This window comes from Podarcis melisellensis (genome assembly GCF_964234715.1).
Source record: "Podarcis melisellensis genome assembly, chromosome: 5".
NCBI lineage: Eukaryota > Metazoa > Chordata > Lepidosauria > Squamata > Lacertidae > Podarcis > Podarcis melisellensis.
The window spans coordinates 72649105-72668895 of NC_138537.1; the positions used below are offsets into that span (position 1 = coordinate 72649105).

The window sequence follows — 19791 nt, forward strand, 5'->3', positions numbered from 1 at the left end:
TTTCCTTTATGCCAATGAGTGATGGTCATGTGCACATGAGAGTCAGTACCATTGAACTCGAGGACTTTCTTCTGAGTAACAAGAGGAAGGAAAGATTGTGGTACGAATGAGAACACAACCTTGAGAGGGAAAGGGAGTAGGAAAGCAGTAAAGCAATGGGAACAGAGTAAAGAGATTTGATTTTCACTGTCCTTTTAACACCTCTGTTTTTCTTCAGTTATTTTTATATGTATGCTGCTTCTATGAACTTGCTATTTTTAGCTTTCTGTTTCGTATTTTGCCGTGTGTTCAATATTTCATTGTAAGCTGCCCCAATAATGTGCTTGATAGGAAGAGTATAAATAATATTAAGCGAGGCAGTCATGAATTGAAAGAAAACAACAACCCACAGAAGCAATAGCAGGATGGCCGCTTCTAGATAGCAGCTGAGGGAGAAGAAACAAAGGCCACTAGACTCTCAGCAGAGCTGTTGGCCTGCTTCCCATTTTGTGCTGCAGCCATACTATTGCTTCCTTGCATTTTGATATTTACATTGACCTGCCCCTAACTGTGAACTTACCGGAGTATTTTTCTTTTGTGTAGTGTATTCCTCAGGAGTCTCTTCCAGCAGGAATGTGAGAAAGAGAAAAATTGGGTTTAAATTGGATTTTGTGTGAGAGTTGTTTTTTGGATTCATGCCCCCCCCCCTTTTCACATCTGCTACAATCTTTGCTGATGTATTCTGTGAAGCTGATCTGCTTTCCTTAACATATACTGAGGTAATAGAGAAAAGAAAGAAAGCCTATTGAAAGCAATTTCAAAAATTCTTCCTTTTGGTTGGAGAGGGGAGTGTTCTGCTGGTGAAACTACTGTTTTAAGTAAGTTTGCACTACACAAACTAGAGAAACCTGTGCGTGCATGCTGGTAGCAATGTCACCACCCAGATTCATTGCCCCTGTGACCTGCATATATTCTGTTTCTGGGGGTCATGAGGCAAAGGGAGCTATGCAGGACACTCAAATTCCTACATATCATATTCACCTCTCCCCTAGCGCTGTCCACTTGTTTTCAGGCTGATCTTTGTACTGTCAGGTCTAGAAATTTAAAGTTTTGTACAAATACTATATCCTGAGTTTTTGTTTTACATTTGGAGTTTAAGGTAGTAGTGTTCATGACAGGATTTTAAATGAAAAAATCTTAACTCATATTTATTGTATGCTTTTTAATGGAATTCTGTTCTTTACCTTTGGGCTAACTAAGAGGAACATAGCATTATGTACAGTCACTGGCATACCTACTGTTTGTTATGCAACATTTGAATGGCTGCAGTCACTACAGACTTTGACAGTTAAGGATTTTATTGTTATGGAACCTATCTCTCCTGTTTAACTGTGCTGCTTTTGCTAGGAATTGTTTTTCTAACTGTGCATAAACTGTTTTACTTGCTTTTAATTGTATGATAATATCGCTATAACTCTTCCTGGGACCTTACAGTGAAGAGGCGGCAAGAAATCTTGTATAAATAAGCAAATAGGCTTGTGGGCCAGAGCTTCCCTACCACTGATATACATGAAAAGAGGGAGGGAAGACTATGCAGACTGAGGATTAATTTCTTTCCCCACAATAGCCATCACCTAACCATCGCCTTGTCTTCTGGAGTTTTCCTTCCTTTTCCCTTGTTTCTTCATACATCGCCAGAACAGATATATCACTCTAAATTGCTTGATATGTAACTCTAGAGACACAGGATCATACAATTGTAGAGTTGGAAGGGACCCCAAGGGTCATCCAGTCCAACCCCCTGCAATGCAGGAATCTCAGCTAAAGTGTATCCAAGACAGATGGTCATCTGACTTCTGCTTAAAAACTTCCAGTGAAGGAGAGTCCATCATGTGAGCTTCACACATGTCTTCTTCTTTGGCGACCACTCATAGCTGAGTAAGATTGTCTTCCATAAACGTGATTTTAACAATGAGTCCGTAAGTGACTGTGGAGGCCAATTCTGGATCCACATGTCCTTCCACAGTGGGGACATTGGTTTTCAGGTGGGAGTTGATAGTGGTGTGGATTTGCCAAGCATGCCTTCCTTCTAGCACGTTTCTCCCTTGCATCCTGAGTTCGAGTGTCTTCAAAGCCCATGACACCTTTGGTAAAGGCTGTTCTCCAACTGGAGCGCTCGCAGGCCAGTGTTTCCCAGTTGTCAGTGTTTATACTACATTTTTTAAGATTTGCCTTGAGACAGTCTTTAAACCTCTTTTGTTGACCACCAGCATTTCCATTTTTAAGTTTGGAATAGAGTAGTTGCTTTGGAAGACGATAATCAGGCATCCGCACAACATGACCAGTCCAACGAAGTTGATGTTGAATAATCATTGCTTCAACACTGGTGATCTTTGCTTCTTCCAGTACACTGGTGTTAGTTTGCCTGTCTTCCCAAGTGATGTGTACAATTTTTTCTGAGACAGCGTTGATGAAATCTTTTGAGGAGTTGGAGATGTTGTTTATAAGTGGTCCATGTTTCACAAGCATATAGTAAGGTTGGTAGTACAATAGCTTTGTAAACAAGCATTTTGGTTTCCCTGAGAATGTCCTGGTCCTCAAACACTCAGCACTTCAATCGGGAGAAAGCCGCACCTGCAGAGCTCATGTAGGAAGGGAATAAAAGCTGGTCAATATGTCCTGCATCACAAACAGTATATTTGGGAGGGAGTTTCTTTCACTGTACATACCAGTATTTCAGTAAACAATACTGAACATATTTCAGTAAACAATATAAAATACAGTACAAAAACCTCCAGTAAAATATCCAGGGATATACACAGTTGGTTATTTCTTCTGTTACCATGTAAATGCATTTCTGCGACACCGATACTATTTCTAGTGCTTAAAGTACCATATTGGCCTGAATATAAGCCTCACTTTCCCCCCAAATTCCGACCTTTGAAAAGTGTGGCTTATATATTTGCGACCTTACGGGGACAAACAGCGGCAGCGCAAGAGTGCTCCCCACCCCCACCCAGTATGCAGCCAGGAGCAGTGAGGAATATTCAAGTATTTTTTCTTTCCCCCCCCTCCAATTCTAAAGGTGTGGCTTACATTCGGGTGCGGCTTATATTTGGGAAGTAGGCAAGCATAGTTGCTTTCTATTTTGTATGGTTTTAAACACTGTTGATTAATCTCTGAGAATTTTTCAACAGCACTAACTGTAGAACTGTGACCTCTCCACCATTATTTTATGAATGTTTGCTAAATCTCCCCCCCCCCAAGCTAAACCATTATGGGACACATAATAGTGCTGTTAGCGCCTGGAGACGCATAAAGAAGTACTGAGGTGACTTAATTTCCCATGAAACAAAACCATGCCTTGGATCCATTGGATTACTATAATAAATTATGTGTAGGTCTGCCTGTGGTCAGATTAAGTGGGACCTGCTGGTTGGTCATCTTTTACTGTTGATAAATTTCCACTGGCTTTCCATTTCTTTCTGAATGGAATTCAAAGTGCTCATTTGTCCTGTAAAGCCCTAAATGACTTGGCACTGAAATATTTGAAGAACTGCTTTCTCTCAAATGAAGATATACGGTACTGAGAGATCCTCAGCTGAGGCCTTACTTTGAGTATTCCCACTTTCAAGGACCAATAGGTAATTATTAAAGGCGGATTATCTTCTGTAACAGTACTCCAATTATGGAGCACCGTTCCTAACCATGTTTGCCTTGTGCCTATTCCACTGTCCTTTAGGCACCAGATGAAAACGGTTTTGTGACTTAAATTTTGCTTTGTGCTATGCTTGTAGTGTGATGTCTTTGTATTTAATCTGGCACAGAGGCCGTTAAATAGTGTTGCATTTTTGTATTTATAATGTTGTATTTGGAATTCTATCCTTGATAGTATGTCTTTGACAAGCTTTCCTTATTAATTTGTAAACTAGAAAAGAAAGAGCACAGGCCTATCCAAAACTGACCACCTTCCAAGTTCAATTTATTTCAGTGAGGGAGAATGAAATAATGCTTAACTCCGTGTTGGAATGAAATAGGACTTAAAAGTGCTTAACATGGTTCATCCCTGTGAGAGAGAGAGACAGAGTGTGTACATATAGTCAGTAGCTAAATCTTAGTAATGAAAGTTCAAGATGTGAAAGTTGTAGATTAATTAAAAAGGTCAAAGTAGAATTGAATTTATTTTAGTCTAATGTGTGGAAATATGGTATACAGTAATTTTCAGGTAACGTTAATACTTCTGATGACAGACAGGAAGGGATTTAAAAATGAACAAACAAACAAACACCAGGATGCAAATTCAGATCATTTAAATTATGGTGACTTTACTAGCCAACAATATAGTATTTGTTTTGATGATTACAAGCTACTGTGTGTATAAGTTTGCCCATTGATATATAAATACTTTTATAAATCAAGGGGCAAACTTCTGTACCTTGTAAACATCAAAACAGTAGCTTTACATCACCGTCTACAAGGTGGTAAGAGGTGGTATATAAATAACCACATATTACAAGGTTATGTACAAGAAAAATACAACTGGATAATCCACAAAGCTCTGTTAATTAATTCCTGGCATTAATTGTGAAATGTGATAGTTCCTCTGACCAGTAAATATTCACAGTCATATATTTCCTAATTAGGATTCTTTCAAATGGTAATAAAATGGTTGAGATTCTCCCCAGCCCCAGGTGTGCAGCTGCTAGTACCACTGAGAATGGATTTGCTATATAGCAGCAGCACATAATCTGTTTTATCTAGGTCAGGGAGAATATTAACATTTTGTTTCTATGAAATCACAAAAATAGACCACGAAAATGTTTGGAGATGAAAATAGTAATCAGCAAAGCTGAGATCTGACTTGTGCCTTCTGTCCCCCCGCCCCCAAGGTACAGAAAAGAGTAGTCTTTTTTCCAGTAAGTCCCTGGCTATGTAACAGAATGGCAGACTATGTGATTGATGCAAGATGTGTGTGTTTAAATAAGGGGGGGGGGGGAATCAAGTATGTTTGAAGCCCAGGCCTCAATTATGTTTCTACGTTGCCTGTTAAATCAGTTAGTCATGCTTACCAGCATTATGCAGGACGTGTCATAGTTGATTCTGGAGTTGCTAAAGCAGCTGAACATTTGACTCCTAACAGCTTTGCATGTTTTCAGATATACTTTGATCAAAGTAATGAAAAGTGTTAAAGTAGAATTTGGATGATGAAATTGAAACTTAAAATATTGAAGTTAATACATCTTAGTTTAAGGTAATGAGGTCAATGTGGGGAGAGACAAGTGCTTGGAGGAAGGGGAGTGAGCCATGCAAACATTTTGGCCAAACATCTGTGGCATCACGAGTATCTCAAGATGCATCCATGCCTTCTGTTGAGATTTATAAACATTGTGCGTTTTATGTGACAAATAAGTTTGACTCCAGAATTGAATTATACACTTTCTCATAATCAAAGAGCTGGTGATAGTCAAGGACTGCATTTAGCAGTTCAAGTACTAGAAAGTGAAAGGTAATTGACAGTGTGGAAAGAGGAGGAAGTGTGTCTTAATGGTCAGTGCAAGTATACTGGAATGAAAATGTCTGGAAGCAAGACTTCTTTGAAGAGGATTGGTTTAGGCAGGGGTTGGGAACGTCAGGTCCAGGGGTCAAATGCAGCACTCTGGGTCAAACTTGGGACTTTTCCTACTCCACATCCCTTTCCCTAGACCTAGATGCCCTCCTGAAGTACATTTGTCCGACTGGAATGTGTCCTTGGACTGTGATAATTTGACTTTCTTGTTTGGATGTGAGATGGAGAGATGTGTTTATATGCATATACCTCAGGTTTTTGGAAGGGTGAAATATAGCCTTCTGTACAAAGGTAAGAGTTGCATCCATTACACTGCCCATTTTTGCGTCTGGCCCTGCCCACTACTGTCTGGCTGAAAAAGGTTCGCTTCTCCTGGTTTAAGGATTTATGGTTTATGCAAAACAGTGGAGATTGCTTGGTAATAAGGACTGAGTAGAGTAGTCTGTAGTCTTTCTACAGAATGTCTGGGGGTTTCTTTGCAGCCATAGGCACATTTCTCCTAGAACAGTTTACAGATCAAGTTGCACATATTCTTAAGTCACCTTAAAAACTTAAAACACCACAGTAAGCTCAGTATATTTCTCAGTATGGAACTATATGATGATTCAGCAGTCCTGGGCAGAAGGTGGTTGTGTAATTTGTGGCTAGCATGCAAGACTGAGTTAGCAACCTTTGTTCTACGGAAGCTTCCCCCTGATAGCAGCAACCTTTAATAAGTTTAAAGGTCTTCGCCTTCATCCCACACATGCAGAAGTGTTCTGCATGCTGGCTTCCCTGAAACTAATAAAAGAAAAGAAAAGAAGAAAAGGGTCCCCAAAAGTATCAGAATAACAGAAGAGGTCACAGAAACTCTAACAAACAATGAAATTGGAAGGGACCCGGAAACGTAATAAAAGACGTCACTGAAAGGGTGGAACAGGGTGTTTCAAGTCCACACAATTTTACGCAAGTCTGCAATGACCCGGAACGTAACCCCTGTTCAAATTGGGGGTTGCACGCGAGCAAGCAAGCGCACATACACGAGTTATAGCCACTGCTGTGTGACAATCATAACAATTTCCCAAAACACCTCAACTTGTTAGACCTGATTTCATGGTCTGCATCCCATGTCTTACTTTGCCAGAACAGAAATGGAGAAATTTTGTCTGTTCACAAATCATGTTTTATACCAATTTCATTCTTTGTTGAGGGTTCCTGTGTCCTTTTCTGTTCTCTGGAACAAGCCGCCAAGTCTATACTATGAGAAATCCATATAATTAGCTTAGCAGTTTGCATTTGTGAACATCCTGGATGGAGATACTAGTTTTAAAAAAAGAAAAGAGTGAGTTTGTTTTGCATGGCTAGAATGTAGCCTATTGCTCAAGAGTCACCTCCATTACTGCACCCACTTTTATCTCTGATCCCCACTCATCGCTGCCATTTTGCTCCTGAAGGTTTCACTGGTAATTCCGCATAAAGGCATTGGTGTCCAAACTTTTTTCAAAGAGGGCCACATTTGATGAAGTGAAGGGCCATGAGGGCCGACCAAAGGATTGAAGTTGTTGAGCTTTTTTAGGGTTGAAGTTGTTGAGGTTATTTTAGGATTTTACCCCAGGAAATAAACTGCCGCAGGGCCAGGATTAAACCGACCAGCGGGCTGCATTAGACCCCAAAACGGACTTTGGACTGTGGCCATTGACCTGAAAAAGATTCCCCACTCCTGGTTTAAGTTGTGTATATTTGTGTGACATTATTGATCCAAATTCCTCTGGAATTGCTTCTTTGACTTGCTCCTCATGTGCATGGCTTACCTTCCATTAGGCTGTAAATCAGGAACTGATCTATTAATTCTAGTCTTTTGTTTGCAGAGTAGGGTTGCTTTCCATCCTTTCTTTCTTCCAAGAAAAGGCCTGGGGCAGAGCTATTAACCTCATTGTTGCTTGAAAAGGACTAAGTGAACAAAAAGAAAAATATCAACACTTCCTTTTCTAAACAGTTTTCATTTCAGTAGATTTAAAGCAAGTGTTGAGAATTGCAGCAGATTATTTGAGCCCAATGTAAGATGATGATGATGAGGTAACCTGTAAGTTTTTTAAAAGAATGACATATAGAAAATAGTGCTTCTTTCTGAGAGATCTTTGCAGGACTTCACCATTGACTAAAATATCAAATGTCTCAAATAGTGCCACAAAACTGTATTTGATTTAAAATGTGTAATATATTGCAATTAAAATTATATCTTAGTTAGTGAATTTATGTTGTTGAAAACAATTTTTCATATTTATCTTTCCTGCTGCTGTATATTGAAAATGCTTGTCTTGAAAGTGATGGTACATTTTAAGGAATCTCATCTGTAGTAGTCTTGATTCCATTTCTTGTTTTAAATTGTCCCTCTCTAAGTATCTAGTGGGAGCTATGGTTAATTAGACCACAGATGGCAAGGACATGTGCTGCTGACCTCCATGAGAGCTGCAAAATCTTCTTATCTTTATTTTTGAAAAAGAATGCAGCTAAAATTAATGCTTAAAATGCATACCCTGTGTGCATTGAAACCAATAGTATGGCCACATCTAAACAGGTACAGAGAAAGCAGTTTATGAAGTGTATAAAGAATTATCTTGATAGCCTGTATCTATCTCTCTCTCTCTCTCTCTCTCTCTCTCTCTCTCTCTCTCTCTCTCTCTCTCTCTCTCGGTTTTGTTTGGATCCCAAATCCTGATTCTGTTTTATGTTAGTGAGTTTGTTAACATTTTGGCTGTATGCACAGTGCACAAAATTAACAAATCAAAATTCTGTTCTAGAATTAATTCTGTCAATTGGTCTTTCATTTTTATTTTTTGTATGTATATAAATACATCTCAGATTGAGATTATCAATGAACTTGGAATGTACAAGGGACTAAGATGAAAACAAGAGACTGTGGAGGTAAAAGGAAATGCTGTGAGAGTATGGGGTTTTATGGCCATTGGCCAACATGTTTGAAAGAGGGCTATTTAGTTTTGCAAGCTAATGAAGCTTTATTTAGCTCCAAACTTCTATTGCAGCCTGCACCAGCTGTTCAACTGCACTCATGTGAACAAGAGATTCTCAGGATATTTGCTTATTTGTTGCATTTGTATCCTATCTTTTGCTTCAAGGAGATGGTGTATGTGGTTCTCTTGAGTTGTGGGGATCCACAACAACCCTGGGAGGTAGGTTAGGCTGAGAGGCAGTGACTGGCCGGAGGCCTCCCAGTGAGCATCATGACTGAGTGCAGATTTGAACCCTGGTCTCTCAGGCCCCTGTATGATACTTTTATCACTATACCACACTGGCTCACAACAGGATATTGAATTCTGGGCCAGAAACTAAATTCCACGTTTATGTACTGATATTGCAGACAACATGGCACAGTCTCTGTTGAATTGCTTCAAGCTGAGTTAAGAATTTATCAAATAATAATACTGTTGCTCTTAGTGGACTTCAACTAACATACATGGGTTTCAGTATACGATTCCTATGTTGTTATTCTGCAGAATTGCAGGAAGCAGGTTTTTTTAAAAAGGACTATATATAGTTAAAAATTTATTTAGCCACCATGTAAGGTGGTGAGTAACACCTATTGTAGTAGGAGCAGTGCTGTTGGGACTGGCCTTCTGGCAAGGCCTCTGATCCCTCACTCTTTTCCCCACTCTCACTATTTTGGTACTTTTGCTGGTAGTTGCATGAAACACTTCATAGATAATGTTGGTACTGATTATGGTTTGCTGCATATTTACTACCTTCCACTGGAATGCCACCAGAACCTGTAACGCTGGCTGCGTCTGCATCCTTCTCTCTTTCAATACATAAAACTGTTGGAATTTATTCACCTCAAGTACTAGGAGTCTTAATTGATGCAGTATTTTTCCTATTGGGAAGAGATAAGGCACTTGTAAAAAGAATACAAAATTCATTGGAGCCAAAGTAGGAGCCTAACCTTCCAGAGGGCTATGTAGAACTAACTGAGAAGCAATTTGTTTCGCATTCTCAAATTTGTGGAGCTCAGGAAACATAATGGCCTCATCTTTAATACTTGCCTTTTAGTAGGGGTCAGGTTTTAATTTGCCATCAAAGAAGATGTCATGTGCCCATAGTGATCACCAATAAGTTTGCATCTTTATAATGAGTCTCACAGACCTGGACAATACAGTGGTGCCCCGCATGACGGATGCCTCACAAAACGAAAGACGCGCAAGATGAAAGGGTTTTTCTGTTTTTGTGTCGCTTCACTAGATGAATTTCCCTATGGGCTTGCTTCGCAAGACGAAACGTCTTGCGAGTTTGTTTCCTTTTTCTTAAAGCTGTTAATAGCCGCTAAGCCGCTAATAGCCGTGCTTCGCAAGACGAAAAAACCGCAAGACGAAGAGACTCGCGGAACGGATTAATTTCGTCTTGCGAGGCACCACTGTATCTTTATGTTCCAAACTCTCATGTTCTGTACTGGCATAGCAGCTTCTCAGAGAGTAGAGACATTATACTCAAACTTTTTTTTACAGTAATTGCAACAGTTGTAGTTTACAACTTGTGTTAAATTCATTACATGTGCCAATGGTACGTTGGCTGACATCTAAAGACTTGTTGAGGTTCATGGTTTGTGCTAGAGGAATTTATGACTACTTTATAAACAAATGACCCCCCCCCTCAATGCCATAGCATAAGTGACTTTTGACATTCTCCTTGGTTTCAAAAGCAATTTTTTGTGTGACCCGAGGAAATTCTGTTTAGGAAACACAACTCCCAAAGACCCATTGGACTCATAGAAACCAATTCACAGTTCTTTAGATTATGGTTGATGTAATTGTTACCCTCATTGTAGGACTACCTTTCCTACGTGGATTCATTCACAAACTGAGGTCTAATTACAATAAGCACTAGATAAGATTGAAATACTCTTCTTAACGGATCACTTGATCCAATTATAGGTGTACAGCTTGTACTATGTGGGCTTGTAGTCTACCTAAAGATGGAGGCTCATCGATTTGGGGTGCTCCTTGATGCCATTTATGGTGATTTACAAATTCATTTTACTAGTTTTGGCTGGTGTACAAGTCATGCTCTTTGCTGGAACATAAGGACCTTCCTGTAGCCATTTATGTTTTACTATCTTCCAGAGTGGGTCACTGTAATGCATCCTACTTGGAGCTCATTGAAAAGCAGTTGGAAACTTTAGCTGGTTTGGGGTGGTGGATTAGTGACATTGAATATTATTTCACCAAAGCCAAAGACCTGGTTAAAGAGAATCATTTTTGCCTGGCGCCTAAATATATGTAATGAAGGCACCAGGTGAGAATGTTACATATGACCCCAATCTCTGATCAGTGTGATCTTCCAGGGGTTCCTGGTGTACAGGGTCTATGTTTCCTTTTGGACAATGAGCCACAGCTGAGACTGTGTTGTCTTTATGATATGTGGTTTATTTACACATATACAACCTGAGTCTAGGTGGAGAGAGTTCAGCACAATCACATTTCTAGAGGATCTCTTCTCTCATAGGTGCAGCATCATTTAGGTCCCAAACACATAAATCAGCCATTTTCTCTTTTATAGCCTGTCACAGTTAACCCACATGGTGTTCTCTGTTCCCCTTTTTGCTATTTGCTGCTTACAAACTCCAAGGAATTTTCCTCCCACCCATATCCAGCAAACTGAAATCCTAACCTAAACCCTTTTGTGTCTGCATACTAACATGCAGCTGAAGGAGGGCCCCCCCATCATATGGAAAATATTAACTATTTTGTTAATAACCCATTATCTTTCTTTTGTTCTACATGATGGCTCTTCTGCCAGGTGATTTCCTGATCAGAAAAAAAACTAGTTAAGCCAGGAGTTTAGGGGATCCTTGCCGATCCCCCCCTTAAAACACTACCCCTCTCAGGAAAGCACACATCTGATCCCAGATGTACAATAACAGAAAGAAGGGGGGACAACCCCCCAAAAATGTTGAGAAATGTATAGTTTCTGATAATTTGAAATGGTGAACTTATATACATATGTTCCGTAAAGCAATCATCTTCCTGCATCCTCCCAGATGTGCTTAGGGACTAGAGAAATTCTTATTGAATCATGTATTTAAGTGCTTACTTTGTCACTTACAGCTTCTGTCCACTTTCCTCATTTAAATGTCACCTTCAACAGTCACATAAACAGCCCTAAAAAGCCCATTTGGTGAAATTAATAGTGCAGGTTTAAGCTTAAATTGTGTATGCATCACAGCTATCGCTTCAGTTTTTTGGTCACTTTCGTCTCTGTTTGATCCATGACGTCACACAGCAATTTTGCTTTCTCGCTGCAAAGAGATTCTGCATGTTTCTTTCCATAGGAAAGCCATGGATATTTTGACTAGTCTTAACTAAGTAACTTGTCTGTTTTTGTGCATGTGTTAAAACATTTTTTTAAATGGAATATTGTTTTGTAATGTACGGTGAGTATATTTTCAAGTCTTGCATCCAGGTGGCTCATAGAATCTTAGAGCACCCAAATCTAATTGTCAGCTTAGTGCAGTAGGCTGTTTGCCTCTTCTAATCCTCAGTGAAGGCAGATGAGATATTATGGATCATCTGGATAAAAGCATTACAAAGCCCATAAATCCCTGGCACTACCTCCTTCCATAAGTTTTGTTGATGTCTGCCAGGAGGGTGAGCTTTCCACATTTTCAAAGCAGAGGATAGACCCATAGGGAGAGGATTATTTATTTATTAATCAAATGTATATTGTTTTATTCTCTCAGTATATAATTTTTTAACCTTTTTTTTTTTTGCATGCTCATTAGATATTAGTCCTTGATGTAGAAAATACTTCAGTAGCCTGTCACCAAAAGGCATGAGATAATCCTACTTGCTTTTTTATGATTGGCTCAAACAGACATACCATCCAAAGCAGTTTTGAGCTCCAGAGCTGAATAAAGAGCAGTAGGGGACAGTAGCCGGCAGACACATTGTTGTTTGAAGCTGAATAACTTCAGTCAAGTAAGCAGACTTGCTTTCCATCTGAGGGCCAAACAAGATGTGATGGGGCAACTGTCTTCATAGCTTCCCCACTCATATAAAACAAGAGCCAGGTCCCTAATCTTTACATGAAAACCCTCCCTGCCTTATTTTGTTACACTCCATTGCTTTAGGCTATTTTTCCTCCCAGGCTGGCTTATTTCCATTATTGAAGTAGAGCACAGAAAGGTAATGTGTTCTTCCCTCCCCTGCATGCTTTTGTTCCTTCAAATAATACACACATACCACTTTATGAGCAGCCAGCACAGCCAGGTTGTGTTAATGTATCTATAGTGGCCTTCTATGTTTAGTTTGGGCCTTATTTCACTAACTTGAAAATTAGTAAGTATTGTAGGATTGGATTTCTTTTCCTCTGATGTTTAAAAATGCCTTTAAAAGATGATATGTGTTTTCAAGAAAAACAGGACTGAGTTAACAGACCTGACAAGTATTTGACCACACAGGCAGCGATCATTTTAGGTGTGTCTGATATGTGTGCAACCACACAATCGTGCATTGCACCAAACCTGGAAGTGACACAAAAAAGTCACAAAAGGGGGTGGGGCAGGATGTTTGCAGGCTTTTTCAATGTATGATTTCACAGAAGCATGCAATGACCTAGAATGCAACCCCTTGCCAACTGGGCATTGTCTGTACGGTGCTTGAATTTTGAGAAAGTGCTGTGGGCACAAGTCAGAAAATGGCTGCCATGGGGGAGCATGAATTGTACATGACAAGATTGTCCTGTGTGTCTTCCACTGAAAAACGCCAGTGACAAGAGAAACTAGCAACCATGCCTTAGATCCCCAGTTCATGGGATCCAGAATTCTATTGCCTCTGGGACAGGACAGGCAACGACTCCTTCTTTGAGAAACCTGAACCCCATTGACCCCAGTTCCATGCAGTAAGCCAACACAGCTCTTGGCCTGCCCTATGGCAACCAGTCCCAGCAGGCGCCACTGCAGCCCCAAGTGCAAGGTCGGCCAGCCACCCAGCCTTAGGCTCATCTGCAAATGAGAACCATGAATGCACTGGGAACTAATCAAATGAATCTGACTCCTGAAGGAATAACAGACCAGCAACCTAGCACGATCCCAGAAACTGCTCTTCCGACTTCACTTGGGACAACAAACTCCTTAATGAATGATGACACAAATTCGATGTCCACAGCTTTACCACCTTCAAGTACCGGGGTGAGGAAAGCCTGGCACGAGCATGTCATTCAGGATCTGTGCAATCATTTAGTGCACAAACTCGTGCAAGCCATCTTCCCAACTCCTGATGCAGTTGCACCGTAAGATCTCCGGATGGAGAATCTGGTGGCTTACGCTAGGAAAGTAGATTGGGGGGGGGGGGAGGTGGCCAACACAAAATTAAAGAGAGTGCTGTCATTGCTTCTTCCCTCCTACTTCTGCCATAGACAACCTTAGGCTTATTGGGAGGCAGCTATGTCCTACTGCTCCTGACTGTAGAGATCACACAGGATATATCTGCGTATATATCACATAAAAAGGTAAAGGACCCCTGACAGTTAAGTCCAGTCGCAAACAACTCTGGGGTTTCGGCGCTCATCTCGCTTTACTGGCCAAGAGAGCTGACGTTTGTTTGCAGACAGTTTTTCCAGGTCATGTGGCCAGCATGACTAAGCCACTTCTGGCGAAACCAGAGCCGTTTACCTTCCTGCTGGAGTGGTACCTATTTATCTACTTGCACTTTGACGTGCTTTCGAACTGCTAGGTTGGCAGGAGCTGGGACCGAACAACGGGAGCTCACTCCCATCGCAGGGATTCAAACTGCCCACCTTCTGATCAGCAAGCCCTAGGCTCAGTGGTTTAGACCACAGCGCTACCCACGTCCCATATATCACATATGCACACACTATTGAGCGTTCCAGCAGTACTATGAAGAATATATAAGATGGCTACACCACACTCACACTCTTACATACATACACACAGTCACTGCTCACAGACCACAGACATACATGCACCTTTCTAACATTCATACATACACTTCACCTATCCATCTCTCCCTCGCCGCTCAAACCGCACATAACATGCAGACTAGATAGTTTATACCCCCCCTCACACACACACACACACACACACACATGTGCATCTATCCCTCTCTTGCCTAAGTGCACCATCTTCCTCTCTCATACACTTGGGAGTCCACAGGATTATTTTCTGGTGGGGTGGGAGTTTTTTCCAAGTGGTGGGCGGCAAAGTAAAACACTGAAATGGTGGCGCTGTATAATTTATCACAAAAAAATTGAGAAGAACTGTTTCTGTATGTTCTGCCTCATATCTCGGGTTCAATAAATGCTAGAAACTTCTTTTTAAATTAAAACTGGAGATCAGGGAATTGCAGTTCATTTTGGGGCACCTAAGAAGGCCTTCACAGGCAACCCTGAGAAATGCAGTAATAGGTCCACCATTGTACTTCATGCTATTGAAATACAATAGTTGGGGGGGGGGATTCCTTCAGTAGAGAGTCCTCTTGTATGGAAATAAGCAGCCGTCTTTTATATTCTTTTCTTGCATTTTGTGAATATATTTCAGCCTTTGTCTAATCATAGTCATTGACCACTCAGTATAGATTTTTACTTGTCTTTGAAATTCACAGATAAGAAAAGCATTATTTAACAGTGTTTTAAAATAATTAATCTTACTGTGATAATTTTTCAGAATCCACCCACACTGTATAAATTGTGTAACAAAAGAAGTGTATACAAATGCACTTGTTCAGATTCAGCAATGTCATCTCTTTGTTTCATTTTGTTGTATTAATGGAGGAGTGTCTGAATTTGGGGTTTTAGAGCATCCAAACTCCAGTTGGTGTGTAAATCAAAATGTATTTAAAGTTCAATATGCTAGTTTATAAGGCAGCATTAGTTTTATTAGTCACACAAAAGATGAAGGTAACTATGTTGACCCATACGATTTTGATTATCCATATTAGTACAATGCCTTTTATTAAGCCAACCAAAATATAGCAAAAGGGTGTGCAAGCTTTTGCGCACTCCTAAAATTCTTGACCAGGCTAGAAAGTTAACAGAGCACTTGGCAGAAGTGAGATGACAACAATTATGACATTGAACCCATGGAATCTTCATCTGATCAGTCTTCAAGGTGGAATGGGAACTGGGTAGCCCATGTGCAAATGAAGCTCTTAATGGAGCTTTTCCTGCTGGGAATAAGAGGCATAGCAATGGTTGATTCACAATTTCTGAAAAACTTTCGATCCTTATGTGTGGAAGCCTATGTGTTTCATCTAAGGTTGGAGAGTTTCAGAGATGGTAAATCAGCCATTGTTCTGCTTCTTGTTCCCAGCAGACCTTGGTGCAACTCAGTAGCTGCATAGATTCATTTGTATTTTTTTCTGTCTTCTCCGTTATTATGTTTCAAGACTGCCACCAGATGCAGACCCCATGGCTTCAACACCAACCACAAGCTGCCCTCTCTCCCCCATATTGCCCTGTTCACCATGTAGCTTGATGAAGCGTTTTGGAAAACTTAAAAGCTTGCACTATTTTGTTACATTTTGGTTGGCCTAATAAAGAGATTGTCCAAGTACAGAATTTGACAGTAGCTTTATTGAGGTATTGTAGTCTTAACTTGCAGATTTTTTTGATCCAAGAATTTAAGTGGACTGATTTGGTGCTATTGAAAACATGCATGGAATAGAGAAGTATTTAAAGCCATTTATTTATTTAGCAACATATTGGATCTGGGTCTGTAATGGAGGGGGGAATCGAGCATTTGGGACAACTTCTGTCACTGGTCTGCAGTTGTGTTTTTCAGAATACATAGGTTTCAACAAATTGTTGGATTGCAGGAAATAAACTTCATAAAATACTAAATGTGTATAACATAGGGTTCTTCTTAATTTCTGCTTTAGGACGACGTAGACAGTTTAAACCCAGTTCTCAGGGACAACCCACAGCTTCAGGAGGAAGTAAAAATCTGGGTAAAGGAACAAAAGGTGCAAGAGATTTTTATGCAAGGTAATTTTGAGAAATATTTTTTTCTTCTAATTAGGTCCCATGAAAATTAATACTGAAACATGATTGGAGGAAAAATTATACTGTAAGTAGAAATGTGGATTTGTTTTCAAAATTTATTAAATGAAAGTATATTCATATTTCAGAAACTGTTGTTTAGTATATGGTAAATAGCTCAGTAGTTCAGTAATGCCATTAGCCATGATTTACTTGTTTTTTTGTGTTGAGGGGGGATGCTTTTAAAAATCAGGTGTAATCGCATGTATTATTAATTATTTATTGTCGCTTGAACCATTTGTGAGTAGTGAATTTAAAAAACAGTTTGTGGTTAAGTCCTTGGAGCTGATATGAAAAAGGGACATGACTGACATCTTCTGAGTCTGTGACCCAAGTTTATGTATTAAATGTAAATACATGTAATATTATGCTACATTAATGGTACATTTTCCAGGCAAACAAAGGGTGTCAGCAAGTAATATTCTGCAGGGACTGGAAATGCTTTTTCAGTGGATTTGATTCCCACAGTAAGAGTATAAGGAGTCCTGCTGGATCTGATCCAACGTCTGTCTAGCCCATCTTGTTTCTCACAATTCCAGATGCTTCTCGGAAGCCCACCAGCAAGACACGAAGGCAGTATTGTTTTAGCTGCAATTCACAATGCACCCATACTTCTACTGGATCTGTAGTAATATTTTTTCATGCATAGATAAGAACATTCATAGGGCTAGGTAAAAGTAAAGGGACCCCTGACCATTAGGTCCAGTCATGGCCGACTGGGGTTGCGGTGCTCATCTCGCTTTATTGGCCGAGGAAGCCGGCGTACAGCTTCCGGGTCATGGCGAACCAGAGCAGCGCACGGAAATGCCGTTTACCTTCCCGCTGGAGCGGTACCTATTTATCTACTTGCACTTTGACATGCTTTCGAACTGCTAGGTTGGCAGGAGCAAGGACCGAGCAACGGGAGCTCACCCCATTGCAGGGATTCGAACCGCTAACCTTCTGATCGGCAAGTCCTAGGCTCTGTGGCTTAACCCACAGCGCCACCTGCGTCCCTTAGTTATTGTTTAGTTATTGACAATTTTGGTGCCACCTGAGGTGTAATGTCAGTATGATCTTTTTCACAGAACATTTTCCACGCTACACTACAGCTCAGTGCTAAAGCAACAAACAGGGAGCATAGGAACAAAACTTTAATGCAGAAATGTCTAAAATCTTAAAATAAGCAGACTAAAAATTTCCTTCTTAGACTACTTATGTATTATGACTTGTGGGTAATAGCCATGGTATTTCCCAACCAGTTTTCCGTATAACCAATATCCAATTTTAGGATATTTTGTTCACAAAGCCCCACCCCCTTTTTAAAATTTGTAGTATTTTAAAATAGGAAGTTGTTTGTTGGTTACTATGTGATTTAAATTTCATCTGCTGGGTTTTATAAAATAATGCTTGCACAGTAGCTTTGGGAAGGAGAAAAGGCTGCTGAATGATTTTGATTTTTTTTTTAACTACTGCAGAGGCTACAGAGTTCTGTGGTCACTTTTGGGAAGCTATTGGCAGCTGTGAAACCCAAAACTTCAAGAACTACATTGTTTCTACTCCAGAAGCATCTGGGCATGCAAACAGCTGCTGTGGAGGTTCTGTTCAAGAAGTTAGACTTGCTTGATCATAAAAATGCCTCTGTATCCAAAGAGAAGTATGCAGTAGACTTAAAGGCATAATGGAAGTTCGGTTTTTGGGGGTGGGGTGGGTTACAATGTAAGAGAACATCTGTGCTGTGTGCGCATTTAACACCAAGCCATGGATTGGAAAATTATTGCAATAATCCTCAAAAACTATTTTTATTTTTATTTTCGAAGGACCATATTCCTTAAACGGCTATAGAGTGAGAGTATACAGACAGGACTCTGCCACCCAGTGGTTCACTGGTATAATAACTCATCATGATCTATTTACTCGCACTATGATTGTTATGAATGATCAGGTAACTATTTCTTCTGTGTTTGTCTTCAACATAAATAGGTTTGTCATGTCTTTGGAACTGTTGGCCTAAAATTGAGTTGCATATATACATTGTTTTAAAATATTACTTAACACAATCATTTATGGTTTTAAAAACTCAAATCTGCTTATTCGGCTATTACCTGAACAGTAAGATAAATAAAATGTGGATGAAGGGAATCATGTCTGTAAGGATTCATTGTTGTTTTTAAAAATGCTGTCAGGTGATAAAGTGGCAATAAATGCCTACATGGAACAAAGGAAACCAGAATGCATATTGCAGTAGTCTTTAATATTTTCAGGGCATAAATACAGAAATAAAATGGGGGGGGGTGAAGATCTATTTTCCTTAATTGAGCTCCCCAAGATAATGAAATGGTGGCATAGAAGTAACGGCCAATATAACCTTTTGTCCTATTTTCAGTTAGCGTTGGTTTATAGTTATCATTAATCACTTATACTCCTTTCCCTCTGAAGCTGAAAAAAAATCTTCATCCTGTATGCTTTATTTTTGTTTGACCAGTTAAAAAAAAATTGAAGGATTTTCAGTTTGGGACCAAAGCTGGAACGTTGGCATTGTTCTTATAAAGCATGTTAACATGTATTCCCCCCCCTTCAATATGAAAGGATGCCACTTCTTCATTCCTTTTGAAGTTTTGTGCCAAAAAAGTTGTTTCAAATTAGGACATAAATTTTGTATTTGCAGCTGGCATTCATATGGAATATATAAATAAGAATTGATTCCCTTTTTTGTTTTTCAAAATTAACCAGGTTTTAGAACCACAAAATGTGGATCCCTCTATGGTTCAGATGACCTTTCTAGATGATGTTGTTCACTCTTTGTTGAAAGGTGAAAATATTGGCATTACATCACGACGCAGGTCTCGTTCCAACCAGAACAGCAACACAGCCCACGTAGATATATTTTGATTTTAAATTACATTGCCATTTACTTTGTTAACTATCTTGTATTAATGAATTATAAATGTATTACTCTTTTTATTTAGGGCCACTATACCCGGGCACAGGCAAATAGTCCCAGGCCAGCAATGAATTCCCAGAGTGCAGCACCTAAGCAAAATTCACATCACCAGCAGCGGAATGCTCGTCCACATAAAAGGAAAGGCTCTGATAGCAGTGTGCCTGATGAAGAAAAGACAAAAGAGGAAAAATATGACTATATCAGTCAAGGAGGTATAAACATTTTTCAAAGGGTTGGAACAATACTTCTTCAACATAGTACTAAATAAAGGATTGATTAT

General features: G+C 39.8%; 1 protein-coding gene across 5 annotated transcripts in view; it reads left to right on the plus strand.

Annotated features, from left to right (window-relative positions):
* JMJD1C (jumonji domain containing 1C) overlaps positions 1-19791 on the plus strand; it is a 113863-nt gene that overhangs the window by 67755 nt on the left and 26317 nt on the right. For 4 of the 5 annotated variants that reach the window (XM_081913418.1, XM_081913415.1, XM_081913414.1 and 1 more), the window contains 4 exons: positions 16429-16534; positions 18388-18512; positions 19301-19444; positions 19537-19723. In XM_081913418.1, coding sequence (XP_081769544.1) covers positions 16528-16534; positions 18388-18512; positions 19301-19444; positions 19537-19723 — 463 coding nt within the window. In that variant the 5' untranslated portion in view covers positions 16429-16527. The remainder of the gene's footprint in view (positions 1-16428; positions 16535-18387; positions 18513-19300; positions 19445-19536; positions 19724-19791) is intronic. The other variant, XM_081913416.1, reaches the window with a different exon arrangement.